Here is a 25,820-nt window from a genome sequence, read left to right on the forward strand (position 1 = left end):
TGCAATAGTAATTTCTGASATAAATGTTAATATCCTTTAAATGTCAAATACAGGGTAGGCCTATATCTAGATAAAGACTTCTGAGCAGTTATTTTCAAAGATATTAACTAAAAAAAACAAACTTATAAAATACTACTTTAACTATTTAATAAATTCCTTATAAACTATTAAAACTAATGTCACTACTTACCTAATCAATCATTTATACTGAAAAGCTGAAAATTTTCCATGGTAGAAATTAATACAGGTATTTCTTCAATTAAATACAAAATCCTTATGCTGGATAGCAACTATCAAGAGATAGTTAACACCTAGTTCAAATGTTTTACTGAAACCAATTGCATGAGCAGAAAATGTTAGAAGAATTCTGTTTTAGAAAAGTATGTATTGTTTAAACATATCACCAAACTCTGAACATGACACTAACTTTTTTCCCTACTATTATCCCCTGTAACTTTTTTGTATTTAAACTTATACTTTGAAAAWTTTTCATTTTGATTTGCTTTAMAACTGTATTAATCAATGAACAAATATCTTGAAAACTTAATGTGCTTTATTTAAATATACAGTTACCTATTCATTAATTAAGTCRTACCCAAAATTATACACATCAATAATAACTTTTATCTTCAAGTTTCTTACTGGAAGTTATTACATGCAATTTTGTATTTTTATTGTCCTACAGTTTTTTAAGTTTAGAGCTTAAAATCAGCCAACTCTACATAACCTCAAAGAATTGTTTTCTCCTTCTCCTGTAATATTCAGTATAAAATGGTATATATTCAAAATCAGGAATTTAGATGATACTAACTCATAAAGACATAAGATAATTGTAATGGTATTAGTTGAAGCTACAATTATGTTGAATCTGAAATAATTAAGTCTTAAAAAGAAAAGAACAACCTCTTTGCACTTGCAATCTAAAGTAAAACCAGCACTATTCAAGGGAATGTCAACATCAGGATTTGAYTGTTATTGAAATGCCACTACACTGAGAAGTGTCTGACCTACTCCAACAGATTCAGGAGTCACGATGTGTTGAAATGTATCACTACACTTGTAAAAACAAAGCTTATTCTAATAATACARTTAACGATAAAAGGTAATTGCCCTCCCAACCGCCATAATTTTAATTAATGTTTTGAAAGGCTAGATTTTAAAAAAAAAAATCAACATGCCACTAGGCCTTCATCTTCAGTATTTTGTTTGTAAACCAGAGTAAATTTGTTAAGTACTCATTTGCTAAAAAGGTATCTATAGTGCAGTTTTTCTCTAGATTGAATATCTAAACAAATACCTTTCTAGACTACTCTAGACTTGCAAGGTGTGTCTATTACAGTATCACTGGAGAACTTTAATTGTAGAGGACCTGCTATTTAAAGTCTGATTACTGGTTGAAGAAACTTCTGGAGCCCTACAACCTTCTCAAAGTGAATGACCAAAAATTCCACAAGCCTCAAAACTGTTTTGAATTTGCTATGTGGAGATCAACCTGTCGCATAAAGCAATATTCTGATTATCACAGACATACTGGACATTCTTCTAAAACAATTTCTTTCCTGATTATCCACCCTYGTGTGATGTCTATAATCTGTTTTCCCTTAATGTGAGTTAGTTTTTAAAGCTGACAGACAACTCCATCTATTCTATTGCAACAGTCCAAATGATCTYCCAAGTTTCTGAATACACATCGAGCCCTTACTCAGTCATCATTTGGGAGCAGAGGTTACTACATAAACAAATTCAAGCATTAAACCAACACATTTTCCTTCAAGTGTCTCTCCGTAGAGATGTCAATGTATTTAAACAAACTAATTTTTAGTAGCTTTTCAATACAACTATGGAATTGTACTTTAGTTTCCTGTAATTCCTTCYTATATCTCTTTAAATTTGTGTTGTCACACAGTAGTTTAGACTATCCTCAAGATAAAAGGCTTAAGCCATAATTTCATAGAAGGAAGACCTATCACTTTGATAAATTGCACACTTCCTYCAAACCACACACTAAAAGACGGCTGGAGAGGGTGGGCAGGAAACAGAGGGTTGAGAGGTGAGAGAATCAATATGCACTGCTCCCCTGGTACCTTTTGAGCTCAGTATTGCTCAAGACAAAGGTTAAACATGGAATGATATTATTTCCCTTGTGGCAGATAGAGGCAGTTAATAACATGGAGTGAAGATTGACCAGAGTCCAAAAATGGCACAAAGGCAGCAATGTGATAAGGTTAATTACCAGCCTTTCAGTGTATTAGTTTAAATATARAGAAATCAAACTTTGCCTCCTCCACAAAAACAGTGAGGGAACCACTTGATCAGGGGACTCCCAAAAGAGGTCTTTSCCTAGAGGTCTGTCCTCTGTCATCTCAGACAGAGATAAGATGGATCAATCTAGCAAGATCTTTACAGACTGGGAACAGCAACAAAACTGGAACAGAACATACTTTCAAGTACTCATACAAACAGCATGGAACTACTATAGAAATAAAAATCTGTCTTATAGAAATGTTTGTTTTCTGACTTTATAAAATAAACAAATACCGCAAACAAGCTATATATTATTTATAATGCAAACTAAAGGGAGAGTTAGAAAATGAATTTTCTGCTTCCTTTTCATTAATGAGTCATTAAGCAATTCTGAGAAAAGAAACCATTCCTCCTTAACGCTACTATTTCTGAGAGAATTCTCATAGCAAATTAGCCATTATGAGCCTAATTTGTATAGTTCTTGATCTTATGCCACTGCTAATCAACTTGTGCCTCAGGAATAAGTCAAATAAGTCAGTGTACAGGTTTTTGTTTCTTATTTTTTTACTGAATGAGCAAATCAATCACACATCAGTGTTGTAAATTTATGTGCAAAAGCATTGAAGTGCTTTACTACAAATTACAACGTAGAAACACGTTAACTAAACAATTAAATTCATACAATCAGATTTAGGAATATAACAACACAAAGAAGAAACAGAATTACAGTACATTTACAACACAAGACAAATACATGGAATTCATTAGAAAATATTGTAATAAATAATTCATGAATTATAGTGCAATTGATTTATGCATAAATATAACTAATTGCCTAAAAATCAGTTGTTAACAAAAATCTGTCAAAAATCAAGGCAGCCACAGAGTTTTACTAAATTACTGCGACAATGGAAATACTGCAATTAAAAAACAAATACAAGTATTTGTACTGTAAACAACTAAAAAAATCAGTTTCACTAAAGTTAATATACAATTTAATATAAAATTGTCATTAGCTACCAGAAATGGTTTAAACAGCTTTACTGAGCAGTAGTTCTAAAAACAGAGGCACTGTTTTTTAATATAAAATACTTGAGAAACATTCAAATAAGTAGAAAGCATGTAGGGCTTGCTTTCGCCTTCATTTAAAATTCTGCTGAAASAGGAATTTTCAGAAATCGTCAATTACTAAGTAGTGAGTGATAACTGAATTTATAAAACTGTTCAAAATGTATAATTTAAATGACATTTAATGAAATACATAGGGGTTGGGGAAGAAGAATTTACACATTTCCCTGCCTTTCCTTAGTTGTGTAATTAAAGGTTAGCCTAATAATTAGAAACAAATAATTCTGTTCTTTAAACACTTACAGGTTGAGTATCATCTATAAACTATCAAAAAATATTTTAATTACTATTTCTGACCAAAAAATAAATACAAATACTAAAATGTTGAAAATTAATTATAATATTACATACAAAACTACTGAGTACTGTTAAGTCAATAGTAAAATGATCCCTGATTTTATGAATCCTGTTAAATTTTTGGTCAGGTCATCTTTTAAATGATATAAAAAGAGTACTGTCACTTGCCTTCAATATAAAGTTCTGACTCAAACTTCTAACAATGTCTGAGGAGTAGAAAACATCAGTATGGTACAAATATTAGGCAAAGTATTGAAGCCCCAGATTTTTGCAAGTAAAACTGTATAAATACAGATGATGAAACTTCTAAGGTTTTTCTCAGCTGCAGTTTTCAGTGGGGGTAAATTCAAAAATTAAGCCTTCCGGCCCTCACAAAATATGGCTTAATTCTTTTAAAATGAAAGATGACCCTGACATCTGCTCTTCTGCAAACTCCTTATCAGGTACAGTTCTACTTAAAATCATAGAATATGCTGAGTTGGAAGGGACCCATTAGGATCCCCCAGTCCAACCCCTGGCCCTGCACAGGACATCCCAAGAATCACCATGTGCCTGAGAGATTCATTCTGTAATATGCAAGTAAACCTTAATGACTGAAAAAGATTGAGTATAGATCTGAGAGACCAAAGAACTGAGATACTGGTTGTGCAGTTTCAAAGGATTATTCTGCTTTAAAGTGGAAGGTATCACTTTTCAGTAGTGTTAATAGATATGGGCGAGATTTTGCCATCAGCATTGCAGTATGCTCTCCACTGAATTTAATGGCAAGTTTATCTATAAATAAAATTACCTGATGTGGCCCATATGTATCTAATATCYCATTTAATTTCTATAATTAACCCATACACATGCAAATTTAAGTGGGGAAAAAAATGTGTGCATGTGCACCATACATACAAAAGCTGGAGAAAGTCTTTTTCTATGCCAAATYAGATACACACAGAAAAAATTATGTGTTGAGAGGAAAAGGGCATTGATGTTCAGTAGTGAATGTATGAAGCAAGCCCCATTCATATGTAGACATAYACTTTTGATATTACATAAAAAATGAAGTGTGATAAAAAGTCCAATGYGAATACTTTAAAATTCATGTAAAAACTGCAATATGAAGGTAATTGGTCTCCCTTAAATTCTATTAAAAGTTACATATTTAAAATGAACTGCCTAACTTCTAACTACCAAATTTATAAAGARTTTATATTATTGAAAGTTCAAAACAGTTTCACTGTTAAATATTTGTATTTCTATCAAGACCCTGAACTGCAAATTTGGTTATTAGCAAGATGATAATGTAACTTGGTATTCATTTTGATAAACTGAAAATGTTTTGAAATGTCACAGCAGCAAATACATTACAGTTACAGTGAGGTTTTTCAATAGGAGTGTGACACAATCCTTAAATAAATTTTAAGTAGTCATAACATCAACTAACCAGCACGTTTAAACAAAAAAAAAAACAAACAAACCCAAACCATTCTCAAGCTCATTCTGTGCACATTATGAACATGCTCTAAGATGCATTCCAACTTTCTTTTTAAACCTTACAAGTTACCTTAATTGTCAAACTAAAAAGGAAAATTATGTTAAAGTTTAAATTATTTTATGTTCTTAGTATTCCATCTTATTTCATATTTATTAATTCTATAACTACAGTAATTTCTCAGATTTCATAWGTGTACACTTGGTAAACACCAATTTCTTTCTAAACCAACAACAAAATTTTCTTAAAATAATAAAAAAATGCAGTTTATGCCTGCTAAACACACATTTTTGTAAAGAAATGTTTTTCTTACTTGTATTGGATATTTAAATAACGAACTTTTTTTCTTTCACAGAATGTACTATATCCTACTAATACTTCACAAATCCACTTCCTTGWAAGGAACTAGCTTTTCTTTTTTTTTTAATCTCCCTTGCTTTGTATAATCTGAGTTACTTACAATTTATTGCAAGTATTCTGTGAACTATAAAAGTCTGATAACCCTTGGTTGAGTATTTCCATAATAAGATGGATAATTGAATGGGTAAAGTGGTTCTCCACCAATTAAAAATTATGCTTCACATGACAAATACTTGTTTTCCCAAAACATCTTTATGCTAGTGACTACTAAATAAAACCTGAATCTTTTCACCTATTTATACAAGGATTATATTAAATACACACTATCAGAATTAAGTGAGCAACTCTATAATTCTGTCCACAGTGAAAACCCTGAATAAAACTATTTTTCAAAGGCATGTATGTGGTTTTTGAACTGTATAATTTCTTGTCTTCTGTCAAGAGTGAGCATATGTATTTCTCACAGAGTGTGTGTATACAGACATACATACACACACACAAAACAATTCGCTAACAATTATTCTACACAGGCTTGCTACTATTTTTGCAGCTGCCAGTCCCTGAATCTGTCATATTAAATAAGCCAGTATCTGGTAATCGGAGTTTCTTCTTCGGTGGAGTCTTCAGTGTTCCAGATCTTTCTTTTACTTTATATTCTAAAGTGCTGTGAGGTACCCCATAAATTCCTTGTGCTTTGGAAACACTCATTTTCCCACTCATTACCATTGCAATTGCTTCTTCCATTATTTCATGGTCATACTGCCGATAGCGGCCACGTTTTTTTCTTGGTTGCTTATTATCTTTACGATCCAAACTATCTTCTGTATTTTCTGAGGTTCCATCTACTGTCCCATTCTTAGCATTAAGACACAAAGGAGAGAGGTCCCCATGCAGAAAGTAGGAGTCAACACTTGAGTGAGTTACAGGTCCAGAACATTCAATTTTGTTCTGTTTAGGGAGGATATTTTTCAATTTTTGAAGAGCTGATCCTTCTAAGACTGAGGAGGTTTTAGAAACGTGGTACATAACATCCAGAAGACCAGCAGTATCAGACTGTGGTTTGGACACAGAACTTATTCTTAGCTGAGGAATTTTTAATTGCACAGTAGGACTTGAAGTTTCATATTGTAGAGTTTCACTTTTTTCTTTAAACTGAGTGACCATTCTCTGCAGAGTTAACTGGTGGAGGTAACTGGAAGCTGTTGGGAATTTTAATTCTGAGGTTTCAAGTAGACTGAGTTTACTTTTTTCTGTGCGCTCTGCTTGAGCTCTTGCCCACAAGGCTACTTTTTGTAGGACTGCACAAGTTTCTTTACTGTCTTTAAATGAATAACTATCATTGAAATCTCGAGTTTTATTTTTAAAAGGTGCAGGCTTTCCTGCTGGTAAGGCTTCTAAGTGGAGAAGTAAAGTTTTTTGAGGTATGCCATAAAGTATGCCTGCTTTATTTATGTCCAGTGCTCCAGACTGAATGTCTTTCAAAGCTTTTGAGAGCAAACCATCTGCAAACTCAGCACTTCTTTCCACATAGTCCTCTCTGTTTCTGTGTAGTCTCCTGGATGGATGGAATGAAACGATGGTAAACTGATGTATGAGAGACTCTCACACAGCTATGGAAGGGAAGGGTCCACTCCTTTATTATACTCCTTGCTTCGGTAACATCACTGCTTCTGATACTTTTTAGCCTTTGAGATGTGGTAGTTAAATTATTATCCTAGCAAAATGTTAACAGTTCTGGTAGGACAGTGTGTCAAAAATCATACCGTGGCTTCTACAGCAGCCCTTCCAAGAACTTTATATCCTAGCTCAGTATTTGGTAATAGTCTCRTGTGCTTGCTATATTCCCTTGTTCACATGCTTGCAGAGCAACACTGTTATAATTTTAATTATACAATTAATGTTACATTAAATACCCAAATCCTGAAGGAGTTTTTGTTAGTAGAAACGTGACGTTACCGCTAAACAAGTAATAAAAGAGTCAACCCCCTCATAGAAAATTTGCAGCAATAAGTGCATAACTACACACAAACATCCCAGACTTACACAAAACTAGGCTTTCTACAACAAGGAGATAAAAGTGCTGTAGTTAACAACCAAGTCCATTTTTCGCAACATAAGACACTCTTAAGAACTTCTACTCAGTATTCACAGCTCACTAATTACAAAGTCATATTCATTTTTGATCTTTTTTGTATCAGCAAATTAATAAAATGCACTTTTACATCATTCAACAAATGCTGCTACTGTAGTCCTATTAATAATAAGTTATTTGGTAAGACGTACAGGTGACAAAAGGAGTCCTGCTAAGGCTAGTGGATGGGAGGATGCCAAGGTCATAAAATCCAACAAAACAATGCAATTCACTAATTTTGTGGTAGCTTTCAGCAGATGCAATAAAGTTTTCCTTGCTGAATGAAGGAATTTAACCATTTGCCACCACACACCATAGTCAGAACCATGATGCAAGTGTAAGTATGATTAAGAGCTCTCTCTCACGCGCTTGCTCTCTCTCTCTATTAAGGAATACTAGAGATAATAGTAATTTAAYTTGTTCATGTTAGTTGAAGATTTTACATCTAATTATTAACATGGTCATTTTTGTCCAAAATTGAAGTTTCCTAAATAAATTCTAAAAGAATTATTTGCATTTTCTTCTACTGTTCTCTTAATGTGTTATGCAATCAATTTTCAGGTAATTTTTAGTAACATGAACTAAAGTTTGGTGATTGTTCTGATAACTTTTCTTTAAACAGAAAAAAAGGAAAAAGACAAATGAAACATATGATATATACATAGACACACACTTATGAGTGACAAAAATTCTTCTGAAAGCAAAATAGGAACCACATGTGTGTGCCAGTATATACAGGTATGTTATGAACATAAAACCTGACCAGAGAAGAGAAACTTGGATTGTCTTTTTGATAAGCCAAAGAGAGTCCTAAACGTTGCTTACCCAGACACTGAGTTTTCAGAACACAATGGATCATATTTTGGTTCTTCCAACTTTGCGTTTTTCTTTGTAGAGAGATCTAGCACTCCATCCCCTGCAAAGAATGAGTAGTGATGACAACAGTGGTTTTAAGCAAGATCTCAGAGATTTCATTAGCAATTTTTTTTTTTTTACCTAAGGCACAATTTTCAAGCAATTGTAAAATTTCTGACACCTTATTCCATTAACAGTATCAGCCATCAGCAAATGATTTTCTATACTTGATTTGTAACCAAACTTCTTGAAAATTGAGGGGAAAAAAAGTAAAGCCATTCAGAAATAGTAAAATTTAAAAGAACCTGTATTAAACAAACATGACTGCTTTCCTAAAAATCATATGTGGAAATATTGCACTGTTTACTTTCAAGGCAACCAAAACAATTCACTTTGATATTACAATTATTATTCACACTTACATACTGTAAACAAACAATTCTGATACTGAAGTTAAACTTGACATGACTAAATCCTAGGCTTAGAGGATAATAGCTAATAAGGATCTCAGGAGGCCTCCAGGTCAACCTCCTGCTCAGAGCAGTGTCAGCTGTGACACCAGACCAGGTTACTGGATGAGCAGGTASCAGTAACTGGGTAACTTCCCAGTAACCAGTAACTTCCCAGTAACTGGGAAGAGAGCTTAAGCCCAATACAGAGTTCTAACACTTTAGCTAGGTATTCCTCCTGCTGCCTCCACATATATGCAATAACGAAATTAGAAAAATGAAAGACCTAAACTGGGTGCRAGTCCGCTCTGTCCAGTCACTGGTAAATTCTAAATTCAAGATGCATACTTGGCTGTTAAAGTCTATGAAGTATCAAAAAAGAAGAACATACTTTTAAAAATCACTATTTAAAAACACTGGCAGTTGAAAATACTCCTTTTACATTTTTTTTCTTAAAAAAAATCAAATACATTTAAATTATAATTAAATCTCCTAAATATATTTAATTTCATACCTTTCTTCCTTGGTTGTCTGTTTCAAACTTGGGCTGTTTTGTGTGCCTGAGCTCTGCGAATTCAATTTTGAGTTTCAACATGTAGCTCAACATTCAACTCTATAATCACCCTTATATTGACCCCTTATTGCATTTACAGTGTCATTTTCATGTTACTGTCTATTATTTCTAAAACATCAATAAAGCATGTGCTTTCCCACAGCCTCAGATGAAGACAATGAAGCACTGGTTGAAGGATCCAAATGCCAACAGTCAAATAAGAAGTCAAGAAAATTGTTTGGGTAGCTCTCCTTTATACCAATAATGCAAAGAAATTGAGTTCTGTGTAATAATCAAATCTACGTATTTATTTTGGACTGCTTTTTGACTGTTCTTCCACAACTATTTTGTATTATTTGAAGGAGATTAAAGAGAGAAAAAGTAACATCATACACAGCATTAGGGGACAAATATATATAAATATGCCACTTGACAAAGGTGCTCCTTTTCGCCTGAATACATTTCTTTCAAAGTCTTTCCTAAAAAAGTTAAAGGAAGGACTAGTCTTCTCTAAACTGAGCCAGAATTTTCTATTATTTCTTAAAAATCAGTCAAAACAGGTATTAGAGCAAGAATTCTGTACACAAACTGAATTATACCAAGAACAGAAAAACCATTCTGTAAGGTGGTTTTAATAAAAGATAAAATTACTTTCACTCTTTAGGTGAAGACATGGCTACTAAAGAAGAGTGTTTTCACAAACAATAGTATATAACACTGGATAATATAGAATAATACATTACGTTTTTTCACGTTTGCTACTCATGATCTTCAAATGCAGCTATTTCAATGGAAATTATTCTGATCTTCAAAGGAATGGCTCAACCTCTGGCCTTTGCTTCTCAGCACAAGATCATCAGGTGCAGAAATATCAAGTAGAAACTAAGTGTGATCAAAGTTCATCTTCAAAATATTCAGAACCACAATCACTTGAAACTCCTCCCGATCATGATATTAGGGAAACAGGGAGGGGAAGAGAAAGCAACAGAAACTAGGTCAGCCTCATGTTCCTACCATGTATTTCTACACTTATTTCTAAACTTCTGTCTCCAGGCTTGGGAAGCACTCCTCTCCTCACTCCTATGGAAGAGCACATCAGCCTGGCTACTACCTGCAGCACTTTGCTTTCCTGCTCTCCGAAGAGCTATCATTGCCTTAGGGATCTCAGAGACACGTCCCTGCCTACTCTAGCTTTAGTTTCTGGACCTGGTTCTGTTACCTGTGAACTTGCCTAAGACCCTTTGTGAACACAATGATCCATGATCTCCTGTCACAGCAGTTCCACATGTTTAAAAACTGTTGTGCAAATCTTAGCCTTTACTTGTTTATTCTTCTAAGAACTTTCAGCAAGCCCTACCTAGTTCTAATATAGTGAGATTTAGTAAATAATCCCTTTACCTTATCCATCCACAGGATAAGGGGTTTTGTAGCAACAAAACAACAGCCTTGTCTTCAGTACTTTTCCTGATGGTGCCTTGCCTTTTGCTGGCTATCTTCTRTGGTGCTGAACACAGAAACAGTTTTCAGGAAACTGTCAGTAAGAATATCAAAGCCTTTTATTAATTCTCAACTACCACTGTGAGTAGCCCCTTTTGACTAGAAGTGCTATTTTATAACATGAAAAAATGCCAGATTAAAAGTATAGGGCCATATACTGGGTGTTCACAGCTCACAGTCTTGGCAGCATCTGTGAGGACAGGCCAGGGGCTGCCCTGTGCTGGACACAGATGGCCCTGGCTGGCTCCCACAGACYCACTGCAGGGCAAAGCTGAGTCCAGCAGCCATTTGGGCAGAACCTCTGGGAAATCATGTTTAAGAAATGGAGAAAAGTGACAGATGGACAGAGGAAATGGGAACAAAAAGAATGAGATAAAGGCAGAGGTAAGCCTAATGGCAGAGAGAAACAATTCAGTACGGACCATGGGCAGCCCACGCCCAATCCCCTTGCACTACAAGGGTGGTGGTGGTTACAAGGGAAGAACCTGGAGTGAAGCTGAGSCTGGGAAAGGAGGGAGGAAAGACAGTGTTTTAATGAGTCTTTTTGTTTTCACTACCTGAATTAATAACAAAATATTTATATTAATAAGCAATAATTTGAATTCTTTTTCCCAAGTAAAGTCTGTTTAGCCCATGAAGGCAAGGGGTGGTAAGCAAAGATCATGTCCTTATCTCAACTCATAAGCTCTCCTTTCTGTTCTTCCCATTTTCTCCCCTGGGCCATTGTGAGAGAAGCAAGCAAGCAAGCSTCTGACAAGGAGTTTGGCTGTTAGCCACCACGGCAGCCAAGGAAGAAAAACACCTACTCCCTTCAAAACTGTAGTGTGACTTTGTCATGCAGAACTGTTCTTGAATCATTAAAGTGTTTCTTGAATATATTTACAGCTCATACAATTTATCTTTGAATACAGCATGTATATCCTCAAAATGCATAGTATTTTCACCGATACATATAGTAAGAACAGGATCTTAAGAAGTCTATTTTCAGTAAAGTTTGGAATTGTTTCAATTCCAATGCCAACTATCTTTTGATGTCTTCCTGTCTATGATGGCTCAATGAAACAAGGGAATTATGAAAATTTTCTTGCACATTTTGGCTATGTTTACACACTATCATTGGTTCCAGAAGATCCAGAAACAACAATAAACTTGTGCAGCTAAACTAAGAGATTTTACATTCATTCTGCTTCTACTTCTGACACTTAAAGTCACTTTGCTTAGAAGCTTGAGAGCTATCAATTCTGTATCTACCAAGGGGAAAGAAACCTCTGCATCAGTTAGCTGTTGCTAGGAACATTCCTGAGAGCTCAGCACCAAGACTGTACGAGAAAATAAATTTCTGCAGGACATTTCAAGACTGTTCCTTACTCACCATTTCATTCTGCAACCATTCTGCTTCTTCACTGGCTTAGTTTGGAAAAAGAGCAATATTGCAAAAGTATATAGCAATCACCCCACTTTTGTTAGATGAAGTGCATGGGAAAACAAATTTTGTTTCACTATCCAGAGTATTCCTTAACAGTCATAATGGTTACATGGATTAGGAAAAAAGAGTAAGATATAGGTATTTTTGGAGCCAGCTGCTGCTAGTTGACTGGCAGTGAAATGATTGCCTGATTAGTCACCAGTAAGGTACACAGGAATTAATGCATCCTGCTAAATTACCACACTTCCACATGCAGAGGAAAGCAGTGYATGCTCTGGGACTCTGCTACCAGTCAGGTGACAGCTGGACATACCTGGATGCCAGTGCTTAAACACTCAGTACTAAATGGTTCAGTACCAGAGGTGCAATGAGCTGACATTGGCCAGCAGATAGACCCCAGCTCAGCCCCTGTACCACTCCCCATCCTCAGTGGGGGGGCAGGGAGAAATAAGATGAAGGTCATCAAGATAAATACAGAAAATGGTAATGCAAATTACCATTACAGGCAAAACAGATGTGGGAAAAAATTTACTGCAAATTAAAATAGATTTGGATAATGAGAAAAAGATAAAAATTAAAGTGCTTCCCCACCCCTACCTTTTTCCAGGCTCAACTTCACTCCCAACTACTCTATCTTCCCCCATCCCCAGGTGGCATAAGCAAGATTGAGAATGGGGACTAAGTTAGTACAAGCCTTCTTTCCAGCTCCTCCTCAAAAGCCCACATATCCTTCCGGAAACACCCAAGATACTCCAGTGTGGGGTCTTCCATAGGCTGCGATGTGAATGAGTATCTGCTCCATAAACTGCAGTGGAAAACATTCTCCACCATGGTCCTCTCAATGTGCTCCATGGAAATACCTATTCTGATTCCTGGAGCACCTCCCTTCCCCTTTCCCTCACCTCGTTGCTCACTGTGCTGTTTCTCCCTCTGCCTGTCCAGCATTTTTGCACCTCCTTAAACATGCTTTGACAGCAGCACCACAAGCCCAGCTCATGTGGTCCACTTCAGCCTGGTGTGGGTCTGTGGCAGAGCTGGCTGTGCCTCACACAGGGAAATGCCAACAGCTTCTCATAGATGTCACCCTACAGCCATCCTCAACTACAAAAACCTTGACATGTAGGTCCAAAAATCAGGGTTATCAGGTCTGGAAGTATCAGACTCAAGGATTTTTTGGCTTCAGAGATGGCCTTTAGATACTGGAGGAAAGCAGAAGCTTTCTTTAATGGAGAACTTCAGTGGCAGAGTGTCTTTTCAATGCTGAGCTAGCACTTAGCCTGGATCTGCTCAATACAAAAACAATTCCTTCTAGCGATCTGGAAAATAAAGTTTACTCCCTCCTCTCAAACCCAAGAATCACTGCCAAAGCAAAGGAACAAGATCATCTGTCTAACTATTTAGATCATTCATTTCAAAGAAAACTACTGTAAATACAAAGCATCTGCCAAAGCAGAAAGTGAACCTAAGGAATTTGTAATTAGATCATTGCCTGCTTAACAGTATTTCAATTGAAAAGATTTCAGCTTTGAGGATCCATCAAAGCAATGTACAAATTTGAACTTCCTCCTCTGTTATTGCCACGTCATTTGGAAATCATAACAGGAATTACAAAGAGCCAATACTAAAGAGTTGCATGACATTGAAAATACATTAATAAAACCAGAACCATGGTACAGCTTTTATGAGACCCCAGACCAAAGAAGTATACGAGGTTAGACAGAGAATTATACATTTAAAAGAATAATCCAATTTTAAAAACCTTCATAATTCCCTACCATAAGCATATGGCACTTCATTGTAACCATTTTTTYCAGAAGAAGTACAGAACTTAAAGATGTGTAATAAAAATACACAGTCCCTGACAAAAGCTAATTGAAATAAGTTTTTCAYGAATCTTTGCACATAGAACACAATGCAAATAAAAAGAGCAGGCTGACATTTTTCMTCTTGGGCTTATTTGCTTGTTGCCATCACTACAGTGAAAAGCTAAAATAACTCAAAATTAACACATTCATAGAAAAAAAAAGCACAATGCAACTTCCCTAGTAAATAAGATGTTGAAGCCACTTTCCTCTAACTGCAGTCTTATTTCATAATTTCTTCTCATTTAACATCTCTCAATTTCACAGCATTACARCTACCTTTAACATCTAAAAAGCAAACAAGGCAGTCTAAGTTCTGAGGCTCTGCAGTGTCTTGCATAGGTTAATGTATAACTTGCATACTGTGTGTGCTGAGCAGCTATTCTAGACTTCAATGTTTCACTAGCACCTAAATTTGCTCTTTAGCCTTACTGCAAGAAAAAAAACCAAATTATACAAGAAGAAGATTTAAATAACTCAATTTCTCTATATTTTAGGTTTTTCTTAGACAAAGGATCAATGGATTTTCAGATAGCTAAGGGTGGCAACAAATTTTCTTCCTGTCCCTGCCCTGCCCACCTTCTGCCTTCCCTTTCATTTCTCTAAGATTTATTTGGGTTCAGCAAAGACCAGAACTTGCCTTTGGGGACTTTGYTCCCTCATGAACATTTGAGACTAGTTATTTATAACCAGCTGTTGAAGTAAGCAACAGGCTATAGTGCTGATATCAGAAAASTATTTCTTATTGCCCTTGCAAAAGAAATGTGCTTCAACCTGGCCAATTATAAACCAGTAAAATCTGAAATTCATTCATAGCAAAATTACATACAAGCACAACAGGTATTTTCTCAGGATTTAAGTGCAGAAAATATTTATTAAACCCTGGCACGAACTAGTTTCTGCTAACCATACAGAATAAAAGCAGGAATCCCAGTATTTCTTAATGCTTTTGCTGTCAAAGAGAAAGGATGCTTGAAATTTTATCTAGGAAAGGTATATCTAGCATAAGATATCCATCAGAGCTCCCTGCCCCCAAGTATGTGCCATCCAATTAAAGACTGTATCGTTAGGTACACACATACCAAATCTGCTCTCATTCTGACAATGTATATTAAAATAAAAAAGCAAACAAAAAACTAAACAAAACCAAAAAGCCTAAARTTCTGGATTCTTTCAACTTTTTTTGCATGGTACATGACATACCGGTCAACTTTTCCCTTTGGTCTGCAGTATTACAGGATTAACACAGACCTTGGTATCTGTAAAAGACAAAAGCTGCTTTTGCCACTACTTTCAGTTGCACATGACTGTCACAACCCTTCCTGAAAACTGCTGCTAATCCAAATCTAGTTCAAAGTCCAAAACCCTCTTGTGATTATGCTGTTATCAGTTTTGCATGGCAATATTCCTTGAGGCAAAGAAATTATTTCCTTTTTCTAAATGATAGTGAGAAAAACTGTTTTTCTAGTTAAACTCTTGTTAAGAAAGCTGCACTGATCTATAATGATTAAGGTATGAAGTATGGAAATTTCCTCCCAGATTAATCTTTTTTTTTTTTCCCATCATTCTAGCCAGCCTGTATTTAAAGAACCAAAGTGTTCAAGAGCTGACACAAACCAAGTGAGATATGCTCTCTGAAATCCCAGTATCTTTTTCACTTTCCTCAGGCTTCTTGACAGCCCTTTTTTCAACAAAATTTTGAACCACTGTTACCASTGTGACAGCACAGGTGAGAGGATTTAGATTCAGTATTCCAAAGCTGAGAAATTCCAATGTYACTTATTTAACACAGGCACTCAGAAATTTGAATACTTATCTGCTAACACAGAAGATGRAAAATGTTTCTATTTGACATGGACATTTATATTTTAAGGGAGTAAGATGCCATAAAGTAAATAAGTGACAGAAAAAACACAGATTATCAGATATAGAAATTTACCTTGCTGAGTATTCTGTTCTTGAGTTCGATTCACAGTGAGGTCTAGAGGGCTATCCTGTTCTTCCTGAAGGGAGTTTTCCGTTTGGTTCATTTGGATACCTTTACACATCAGACTTGGCTCAAATGATGAACCATTTCTGTTCTCTTGAATTTTGCTACTTTTYGAAATGTACTCAATCGCAAACTGACGGATCATTTTTTTCATTAATTCCTGAGCAACTAGGGGAATGTTAGGATCACAGTTCTGAGGAAGATCTAGAAATAAAAAACACAAGCAACAGATATATTAAGAACCAATCTTAATTACTTTCCTTATAACAAATACTTCCTATAAGCACACAAATGTATTAAGTAAATACATGCGTAATGAACATATTAATTTGGACGTTTAACAAGTTCTTTTAATGAGTATTCCTAACTGGAAGTCACTTGGAGGAATATGTTTAGCACAGATCAGTAATTTTTACCTTACTCCCCTATCATAGCACATAAGTAAGAGTACTTGGATTGCATTACTTATGGGAGTCAGAAACTCTCTTTACTGTTGTCAAGTAAGTTTAATTTTCATTTGCAGACTTTTCATTTTCAGTTTTAAAAATAAGTAATTTTGAATACAAACCATGAAAGTTAAATAAGATATGAGTTAATAACAGAAATAAGTTACTTTCAAAGACAAMCGTTACAAAAATGATTTTGAAGTGTAGTTCTGTAAATTAGTCCTTTTCATATACATAGAACGGTTAGACTTTTGAGGAACTGATCTTAAAAACAAAACAAAACAAAAAAAAAGATGCATTTCACTCTCAAATTATAATCCCCATCCTGGGTTCAGAATGAAAATGTCAAAACTGATATAATGTTACTTGCAATGTCCCATACAGTTTGTAGTAATACATGCAATTGAATACGAAGTTTTAAACTTTTATTGTAAAACAATAAGATTTTCAAGACATTTTAGAAGTGCTAGAAATAAAAAAAAACACTTGGAAGAAAAGCTTTATTCCCTATTCTAAACTGAGTGTACCCTATTTTTTGCCTGTGTATGTAATGTTTCAATGGAAAGAAGTATCTCATTTTAGAAATAAACAAAAAACAAAAAAAAAACCCACCTGTGACCTATTTTAATGTTATCTATCAGCTAGAAAAAAAGTTAAGCCTTTTATTAACAAGCATAAGTGAAACTACAACTGTGAATCACCGAAGAGAACCCTATAGAAGCAACAGAAAAMCCAAAATGTAAGTGTAACTTAGCCTAAGTAACAATGTAATTAAAAAACTCAGAGYAAGCAATGCTACTGCAAGGATAACTGCAAACACCATTTCATAAGACAAATGCAATTGACCCTACTCGAGGTTTGTGTTCTCCCTCAAACTGGCAGTAGCCGCAGTACTTACTTCACCATCCCACTCTCCCTTCTCCTTCAACTCTATACCCCTCCTCTCACAAATATCCTTTTCAATGTTTTAATTACTGCCCATCCTTGTGTTCACAGGTTGACGAGTGAAACAATTTTCAGTCAAGGACAGGGATTTAAAGCAAGAGTGAAAGTGATAAAGAAGAATTAGCTTTTAGGTGAGCCCTGATTGCCTGGAGGAAATACCAAAGACATGGTTCTGTAGTTACTGGGATAATAAAGTTAATTTGAAACAGGTAAAACAGGCAATAAACTGAGTTTTCTTTTCATGGAAGTGAAGAAACTGAAAGAACTGGGTTGGGTAGATGTTTGCATGCAAAGTGTACATTTCCTAATAGGAAGTTCAGAGGATCACACAGCCTATCTGCTCAAGCATTTTAAGCCAATGAAGCTTTATCCATCTACTACCAAAAGAGTCACTGCCAGCACTGATCAAAGAATGTTGCTCAAGTTTAGGATGAATGTGCAGAAAACCTTTGCTTCAAGTTTACTTAAAACGTATTCCATTTTGAGAATTCATTTTCACCAATAGAGCACTGTAAGGAATTGCAAATCTGCACCTGTGAGATCTGCTGGCTACAGCTCATATGAGGGCAGCTGACWGACTGCTCAGATGCTTCCTGTCAAGACCTTTTGGTTGGCCTCTCAGCAGTGCTTTATGAGGTATGGTCAAACTCCAGCATTTGCAAGACGTCTTGGCTTAAAGAGAACTTACCCAAGGCATGACAAAACAAATCTGCTTATGGTTAAAGCTCTATCTTCCAACAATCTTTCCACCAGATCTGTACCAAAATATCTAAAATTGACAGRTGTTTCTTGAAGAGAGGTATGAGGTAAAATTCTAAATGATGGAGGATACCCACAAAAAGAAAAATCTCTCTGCACTATGTAACCTCCAGGCATGGGTATTCTCTGTTTATATTGCTATTTCCTGATTCCTAAATAATGAACCTAATAAATGTTCAACTGGAATTTTATTATCCCAGAGATACACTTAGAAGTAAAGAAAGAAAATTYGACAACAGATATGGGAACAGTTAGGCAATAGGTGTAAATGCACTAATGTATAAGCAAAACACAAGAAAAGAACATGGAAAGTTAAGAAATAAGATTAAATACCTGAATTATCTAGGAACAAAAGAGTTTGCATGACAGGGAAGTGGTAGGTCTAGACAATGAAATCTACTGATCAACAGCTTAGCTTAAAAACAAAAAAAAAATGACTGCCTGTAATCAGAAACTCATATAAAATGAATAATACAAAACATTATCAAGACTGAATAGTCTACCAGATATGTGGTCTGGAATGACTTTGCTTATATAGAGCAATTAATTTGTTGCATGCACACAATAAAAGCTTCTCTGACAACTTCTGGACAATAGGTGATCAACCRTGCAAATGGGAGAGTTAGTTTACATCCTGGTGTAATCTGTACTTTTAAGAAGCAAAAGACCAGAGAGTACAGGGGACCTACCATTAGCTGGAAAACACAACAGCCTGGAAGAGATTTCTCATTAATCACCACCCCCTACATCAATTATTATAAAACTTCAGGACAAAACTAATTCAGAACTATCGAGTTCTGCCTTTATTTTCCACTCTAGACTCTTCATCCTGGTTATAGCCAAGCATATATTGCTTTTAGACACCTGCAGGACAAGTCAGCTTTTTGATTTTGAGGAAAGTAATCTTTGGACCTAGTTAGAAAAATGAAAGTTTTTTTTTTTGTTCTTATAATATTTTCTTTAGTATTAGTTTTATTTTTTCCTAGTAATTTCCAAATAGTCCCTTATGAAAAATAAATGCAGAATTTCTCATATATTCAGCTGCTACAGCTGTTGGCAGTTTACAGATTTTAAGTCAATTTACTCTAAAGAGGTAATATAAGGGGATGGTGTGTGTATCTTAAGAGCAAATAATCTGAAAGATGCTCCCGGGGTGCAACTGAAGTACTCTTGCTGCTAAAGGCATATTCAATCGACAGGGTCAGACTCAGGTAGTCTAAACTTATCTTCCATAAATGCAAATAGTGTTGCTATCACATCAACTGTTCTGTTAATGTAAATCATTAACTGGTAAATMATTGTGGAAGTACCTTGGGAGGTCTCTAGTAAAACTGCTTGCTCAAAGTATGCATCTATGAAGTCAAATCRGGTTTCTCTGGATTTTACCTAGTCAGATCTGGAGTGTTTCCATATATGGGGGACTCTACAACTTCTGGCTGGCATGTTCCATTGCTTGCCTGTTCTTATTTTTCCTTATGTAAAAAGGAACCTCTCATTTGAACTTGTTTGTAATCTGTTACTATTCTGCTATGCACCATTGTAAAGACTTTGACCCTGTCTTAAAATTGTAGAACATCCTGAGTTGAAAGGATCCATAAGAGTCAAAGTCCAGCTCTTGACCTGCACAGGACAGATCCAAGAGTCACCCCATGTGCCTGAGAGCATTGTCCACATGCTTTTTGAAGTGCTGCAACCACTTCCCTGGGGATCCTGTTCAAGTGGCCAACCACCCCTGGGTGAAAATCCTTTTCCTGGTATCCAACCTAAACCTCCTCTGATAGAGCTTTGGGACTGAGGTTGACCTCAGGTCTTGTCACTGGTCACCAGGGAGAAGAGATCAGTGCCTGCCCTCCCTCCTTTCCTTGTGAGGGAGTAACAGCCTGCAATGAGCTCTCCCCTCAGTCTCCTCCAGGCTGAAAAAGCCAGGTGACCTCAGCCGCTCCTCGTATGGTTTCCCCTTTAAAGCCCTTCACCATCTTTGCTGCCCTCCTTTGGATACTCTCCAACGGTTTAATTAATATCTTTTTTGTATTGTGGCACCCAAAACTGCCCAACACTCAAGGTGAGGCTGCCCCAGCCCAGAGCAGAGCAGGACAATCCCCTCCCTTGCCTGGCTGGCGATGCTGTGCCTGATGCCCCCCAGGACACRCTTGGCCCTCCTGGCTGCCAGGGCTACCAGGACTGCAAGGGCACTGCTGACTCAGATTCAACATTCCACTGACCAGGACACACAGATCCCTTTCTGTGGTGCTGCTCTCTAGCATGTCATTCCCCAGTCTGTTCCATCTGAACATGAGGAAACACTTCTTTACTGTGATCAGGTTGCCCAGAAAGATTGTGGAATCTCCCTCACTAGAGATATTCAAGACCTGTCTGGATGCAATCCTGTGAAGGGAGGTTGGAACACATGACCCACTGCAGTCCCTTCCAACCTTACCCATCCTGTGGTTCATAGTGGTAATTTTTCACTACACATGAGAAATTTGTAATTAGTCATATAAATTTTTTAAACACAATGAAATATATTTTCGGGCAAGAAAGGTATAACATCTCTGACCTCAGTATCACTACCAAATATTTCTTAATTATTATCAGCAGATGGCACCACATATACTTGGTACAACCTGAATAGGTGTTTTTAATGTTTTATTAACAGTTATGACTAGACCTACTTACAAAGTTCTAAATTTACATGCCTACATTTGTTTAAACTCCTATTTTTCACAGCTGATAGAAAATACRAGGCAGCTGTATTTAGTCCATTGATGATGTTTGTACATACATACTACTTTAAAACCAGTAGAACAGTCTCTAAAGGTTTGGAATAAAAGTTAGCCCTGATGTTTCTCTAGTTTCTCTCAGATCACTGCAGACTTGATGTTTTTAGGATAAAAGGCTGAATTTGGTTGAATCTGGTATTTTCTGGTGTTTGTCAAGGTAACAGTCAGAGCRCAAGAGAAGAGAGTAATAAACATAAGGTAATTATGACTAATCGTAATGATTTATTTTAATTCAAAGTCCACATTTAGGATTAATACTTCCTCAGTTTATGTGCTGCACCAGCTTGTAACTATTCAGATCTGTACTCTTAACCATTCTGCACATTAGCATTATATGTGATAACTAGACTGACACGTCCATGGTGACAGACTTGACTGGCCGTTTCCCTCTTGTACCTTAAATCCTGTGCTGTGAGTAGCAGGACTAAGAACACCTGACTGCTTCTMAGTGTGTTTCCTGAAGTCACTCCATCTCTCCCCTGTCACAAAAAGGTCACATTTTCTTGTAGCAACCCTGCCTCAAGAACCACCAAACTGCCCCAGCAATATTCCTAGTTCTACTCCTAAAATTGTTCAGGTCACTGTTAGGTCACCAGCACGTTAACTCTGGAATACAACTATTTATTCTGAGCCATTTATTATGATTAGTTCAGTTAACTTGACTGATCAACACACAAAATGAATAAGGGCTGAATTCACTCCTCTATTTTCATAAACACTCCATCTTTTTTCTTCCTCTACTTTGGCTGCAATTTTCACTACTCTATACACGGTCATATTTCTAAGAATCCTCTTAAATGTAGTTGAAATGATCAAGAAATTCAGTCAGTGAAGAGAGTAATACTGGCAGGTAGGTGGTCRACACAAAAAATATGCTTTCCTTCCTTAAGAAAGCAGCTGAAACCCCACTAAACATTCTTTCCTGATGAACTTTTAACAGACAGCAAGGCTGTCATAAAAGTTTACCACAAAAACTGTGTCAGAGCTCTCAGTGATTACAGAAAACATTCCAGATTTTGAAAGAAAAAATTCGAATTTTAATTATTCATTAAAAAGTTTATCAATAAATCAAAAATATTAATAAAAAGGAACAGCAGGTATTGGATGAAATGGTGTGCACACCTCAGAAAGTAACACTTAGTCTGAGATAATTGTGCAAGATTACATAGGTTGCTAAATTAAATATACATTGTCCAAGAAGCATAATCAGCTTGTGACAGCCACACAACTCAAAGGGAACTACAAAAAGAACAGGAGAACTCAAAACCAAATTCAAGTATATGTATGGTGTAAAAAAGCCATCATTTATGAACGGAAATATTTTAGAACCTAACAGTGATATCTAGAAATAGTAAAGAACTTTAAAAGCTTACAGGAAAATTACCTTGAGATGGGAAACATGGCACTGAAGATACCTAAGAGCAGCCCAGAGAATCTGGAAAGATTACTTGAATCTCAAACATTCTCCCTATAATTTTGTGCCTCAATTCCTCAACTTCTACCAGAACTTCTCATGTGTCAGTCTTCTCTTGGTGGATCATGTCCTGATGATAGAAACTGATTCACAACTGGTTTTCTTCAGTTTTGTTTAAAGAGGTCACATGAACATTGCACGGAAAAATGAGCTTCTAAGAACACACCATGTGGATTACTAGAAATACAGAAAATTAATTGTCCGTGAACAAAATGTCAGATCAAGATTTTAAACAACTGTGGCTCTGCTATATAACCATGATCCTATGTCACATTCTATAATATTCATAGTAAAAAAAGACTTAATAYGTAGTTTTTAAAGCATACTGTGTTTTTCCCTCAACTAAACAGAAAAGCTGAACTTCAGCATTATGTAAGTAGAAAATACAACAGCCTACTCTGCTTACACCACCAAAAAGGTAAAGAGAGATGCCACACTTGGGGGAAGGAAGCATCTGGGTTTCAGATACACTGTTAAATGAGAACAATCAACACTTGATGACAAGAAGCACTTTGGATTTGCTGAGGTTTCTGCTGAGCACAGGACTTTCCCACAGACAACTGACTACCAAACTGGTCTTTCACTAATGCATAGTGAAGTTGGGTTCCCAATGGGATGACTTTGTTATTTACAGCATCACAAGAGTTTACCCATTTTGGCAGTAGTTCTATCTTCCTCTGTCCCAGATTCTACAGATGAATTGTCATACATTAATATCTGAAGGCTGTATACTCCAGACAACAATATATCATGGCTGCAAGTTCTAAGACCTTCTGAACTAGTTTCCTGATATACAAAAATTCCCCAAACCCACAATCAAATCCTCTCAAACTAGTCCRCAAATTAAAAAGCCATATACTAATTTGTTCAAAATAAAAGGTTGATGGGCCCCCAAAAAGCAACTATCACTACCCTTAGAAAGCTCTTTATACAGACCTAAATTAGCAATAATACTAAGAGAACAGATAATCTTGACAAGTTTGCAATCTACACAATGTCACTCCATTTTAAAGAGAGCCAGCCAGGAATTCGACATTTTTCTGGCAATAAAAGAACATCTGATTTAGGACCAGGTTTAAGATTTATCTCTTAGCTAAACAATTACTAGAAWTTTTTTAAATCCTTTTCTTCCTTTTCGAGATTTGAACACAAAAACCTACAAAAATTCAGGAAGCAGACTTGTGATTTTCTTAGTAAAACTCTTCATCTTCCCCCTAAAATCCAAACCAGTTACTTGAATACTTTATAAATTGGTTTCACATGCCCTTTACATTTTTTTCCTTTTCATGTCCTGTAATTTGAACAAAAGGCTCTGCTAAAATCTGAACTGAAGCAATATTCTTAGTAAATTCTTATCCAAGAATACAGAAGTACTTCAGAGAATCACAAAAACAACTGGAAGTTTTGTTTTTCAATAGACAAAACCTTTTTAACCTAGCTTTACTGATCTTGAAGATCCAACCTAAAGAAGATGCTAAAAGCCAAATGTTCTTTGTGCAAAGCTTCACTTAAAAGTCATTCATTCCACTGAGGTGAGGTCATGCCAAGTTTCACTTCTCCCATGATAAAAATTCCTCTCAACAAATATTAAAAGAGTTCATTTGCGGCAGGAGCACAAAGCAGGCAAACATTGAAAAACATTGTACACATCCACACCAAGAAGAGATCTCACAAAGCAAAAATTTGAAGGTATTAAAATACCTGCCTAGGGGGATGCCACMCAAATGGGCCTGTGATGAAAATATACTAAGATTTTAAGAAGTAACAARTGTCAACTCAATTGGACATTTTATTTCAGATGGAAAATAGCTGGCTTGGAAGAAAGACAAGAGTCCAAAGGATGGACTCAAAATGCTGTTGCACTACATTTCAAGTTCTTTAAAATGCAAAAAAGCAAAATGTAGACTGAATAGACACAAAGCCTGAACAGAAAAAGATTCTACACACCCCAGATTCAAGGGCATAGTAATGTCTCCTGCTACAGCAATGTAAAAGGGAGAAAACGAACTTTGCATTTTTTCTCCCATCTATGTGAAGGAAGAGAATGTGTCTGACTAACTCTTTGTTAAAAGCAAGAGAGCTGTCACCCTAGTCATACTCAGCTGTTCTGACATCCACATACACCTACCAAACCCAAGAAAAATCTGTGAAAATTGTAGTTACTGAATTCACAGTAACTTAATTCACATTTCTTCATTCACATGAATTCAAGGAAGAAAATCAGTATTTCTGCTGCTGTTGACAGTAACTAACCAAGTAACTTYCATGAACTAAGCTGACTTGTCACTCACTCATGTGTCTTGCTGAGTGTCAAAGAACAAGAACAGCCAAAGAATTAATGAGCTACTAAATACTMTATTTTGACAAGAAGTTTTAACCTCCAACTTGGATGTATTTGAAGGAGCAACTTTTGGTGCATGAAGATCCCAAACTCCATTTTGCAATCTGCAAAACACATTCTCTCACCTGAAATGGTTTTCCTGTTGAAAACCAGAAGTGAGAATCTAGGAACGGAAAATATTTAAATGCTTAAAATTCCAAAGAGTGACACCTGAAGTTGACATGAAAACGAAGTAGTAACTCATGGTAAAAAGAAAAATCAAAAATAATTTATGAACAGGGATTCAAGAGAATGGCACATAATGAAACAGGACAACAAGGAATGGCAAGTAGGAAGAGTAGTACTTTATTTGGTGATTAAAGAAAAAGATTAAAGAAAACCAAAGGAATAAAAAAGAGAAACAGCRGAAACATCTAGTTTAGTAGATAAATACAAAAATACTTAAGAATCAAAATTGTCCTCAATAATTTGATTCTTCTAGATTTTTTGTCATATTTCAYAATATAAAAGACATGCTTTTATTACCTTTCTTTCGAAAGAGTGCATTTAGATAGTTTTCTGCTTGGCATTCAATCTTATCAGTGTTGGACTGGCCCTGAGATGACAGTTCCTCTGTAGGCGTTGACTGTGAAGAACCGAAAACTGATGCACGATCCTAGAAAACATATGAAGATCATAGATCATAACATCCTTCAGAAGTTAGTCTGCTGGTAGTATAATATACAATTAAATTACTGAGCTATGTAGTGGAATAGAACCACTAAAATCCAACTACCTTGAGTCAAAATGCAGAATTTACTTAT

At 35.8% G+C, this 25,820-nt stretch overlaps 1 protein-coding gene across 8 annotated transcripts in view; it reads right to left on the bottom strand.

The window, feature by feature from the left end:
* LCORL (ligand dependent nuclear receptor corepressor like) overlaps positions 1-25,820 on the bottom strand; it is an 82,767-nt gene that overhangs the window by 23,371 nt on the left and 33,576 nt on the right. For 4 of the 8 annotated variants that reach the window (XM_057377918.1, XM_057377913.1, XM_057377915.1 and 1 more), the window contains exons 4-6: positions 25,543-25,672; positions 16,222-16,476; positions 8,466-8,556 (exon numbers count right to left, since the gene is read on the bottom strand). In XM_057377918.1, coding sequence (XP_057233901.1) covers positions 8,466-8,556; positions 16,222-16,476; positions 25,543-25,672 — 476 coding nt within the window. Of the gene's footprint in view, positions 1-2,995; positions 7,065-8,465; positions 8,557-16,221; positions 16,477-25,542; positions 25,673-25,820 lie in introns of those variants that run through there. The other 4 variants (XM_057377917.1, XM_057377916.1, XM_057377920.1 and 1 more) reach the window with 4 other exon arrangements.

Source organism: Malurus melanocephalus, unplaced genomic scaffold (assembly GCF_030028575.1).
Source record: "Malurus melanocephalus ecotype Western Australia unplaced genomic scaffold, MMel_1.1 scaffold_333, whole genome shotgun sequence".
NCBI lineage: Eukaryota > Metazoa > Chordata > Aves > Passeriformes > Maluridae > Malurus > Malurus melanocephalus.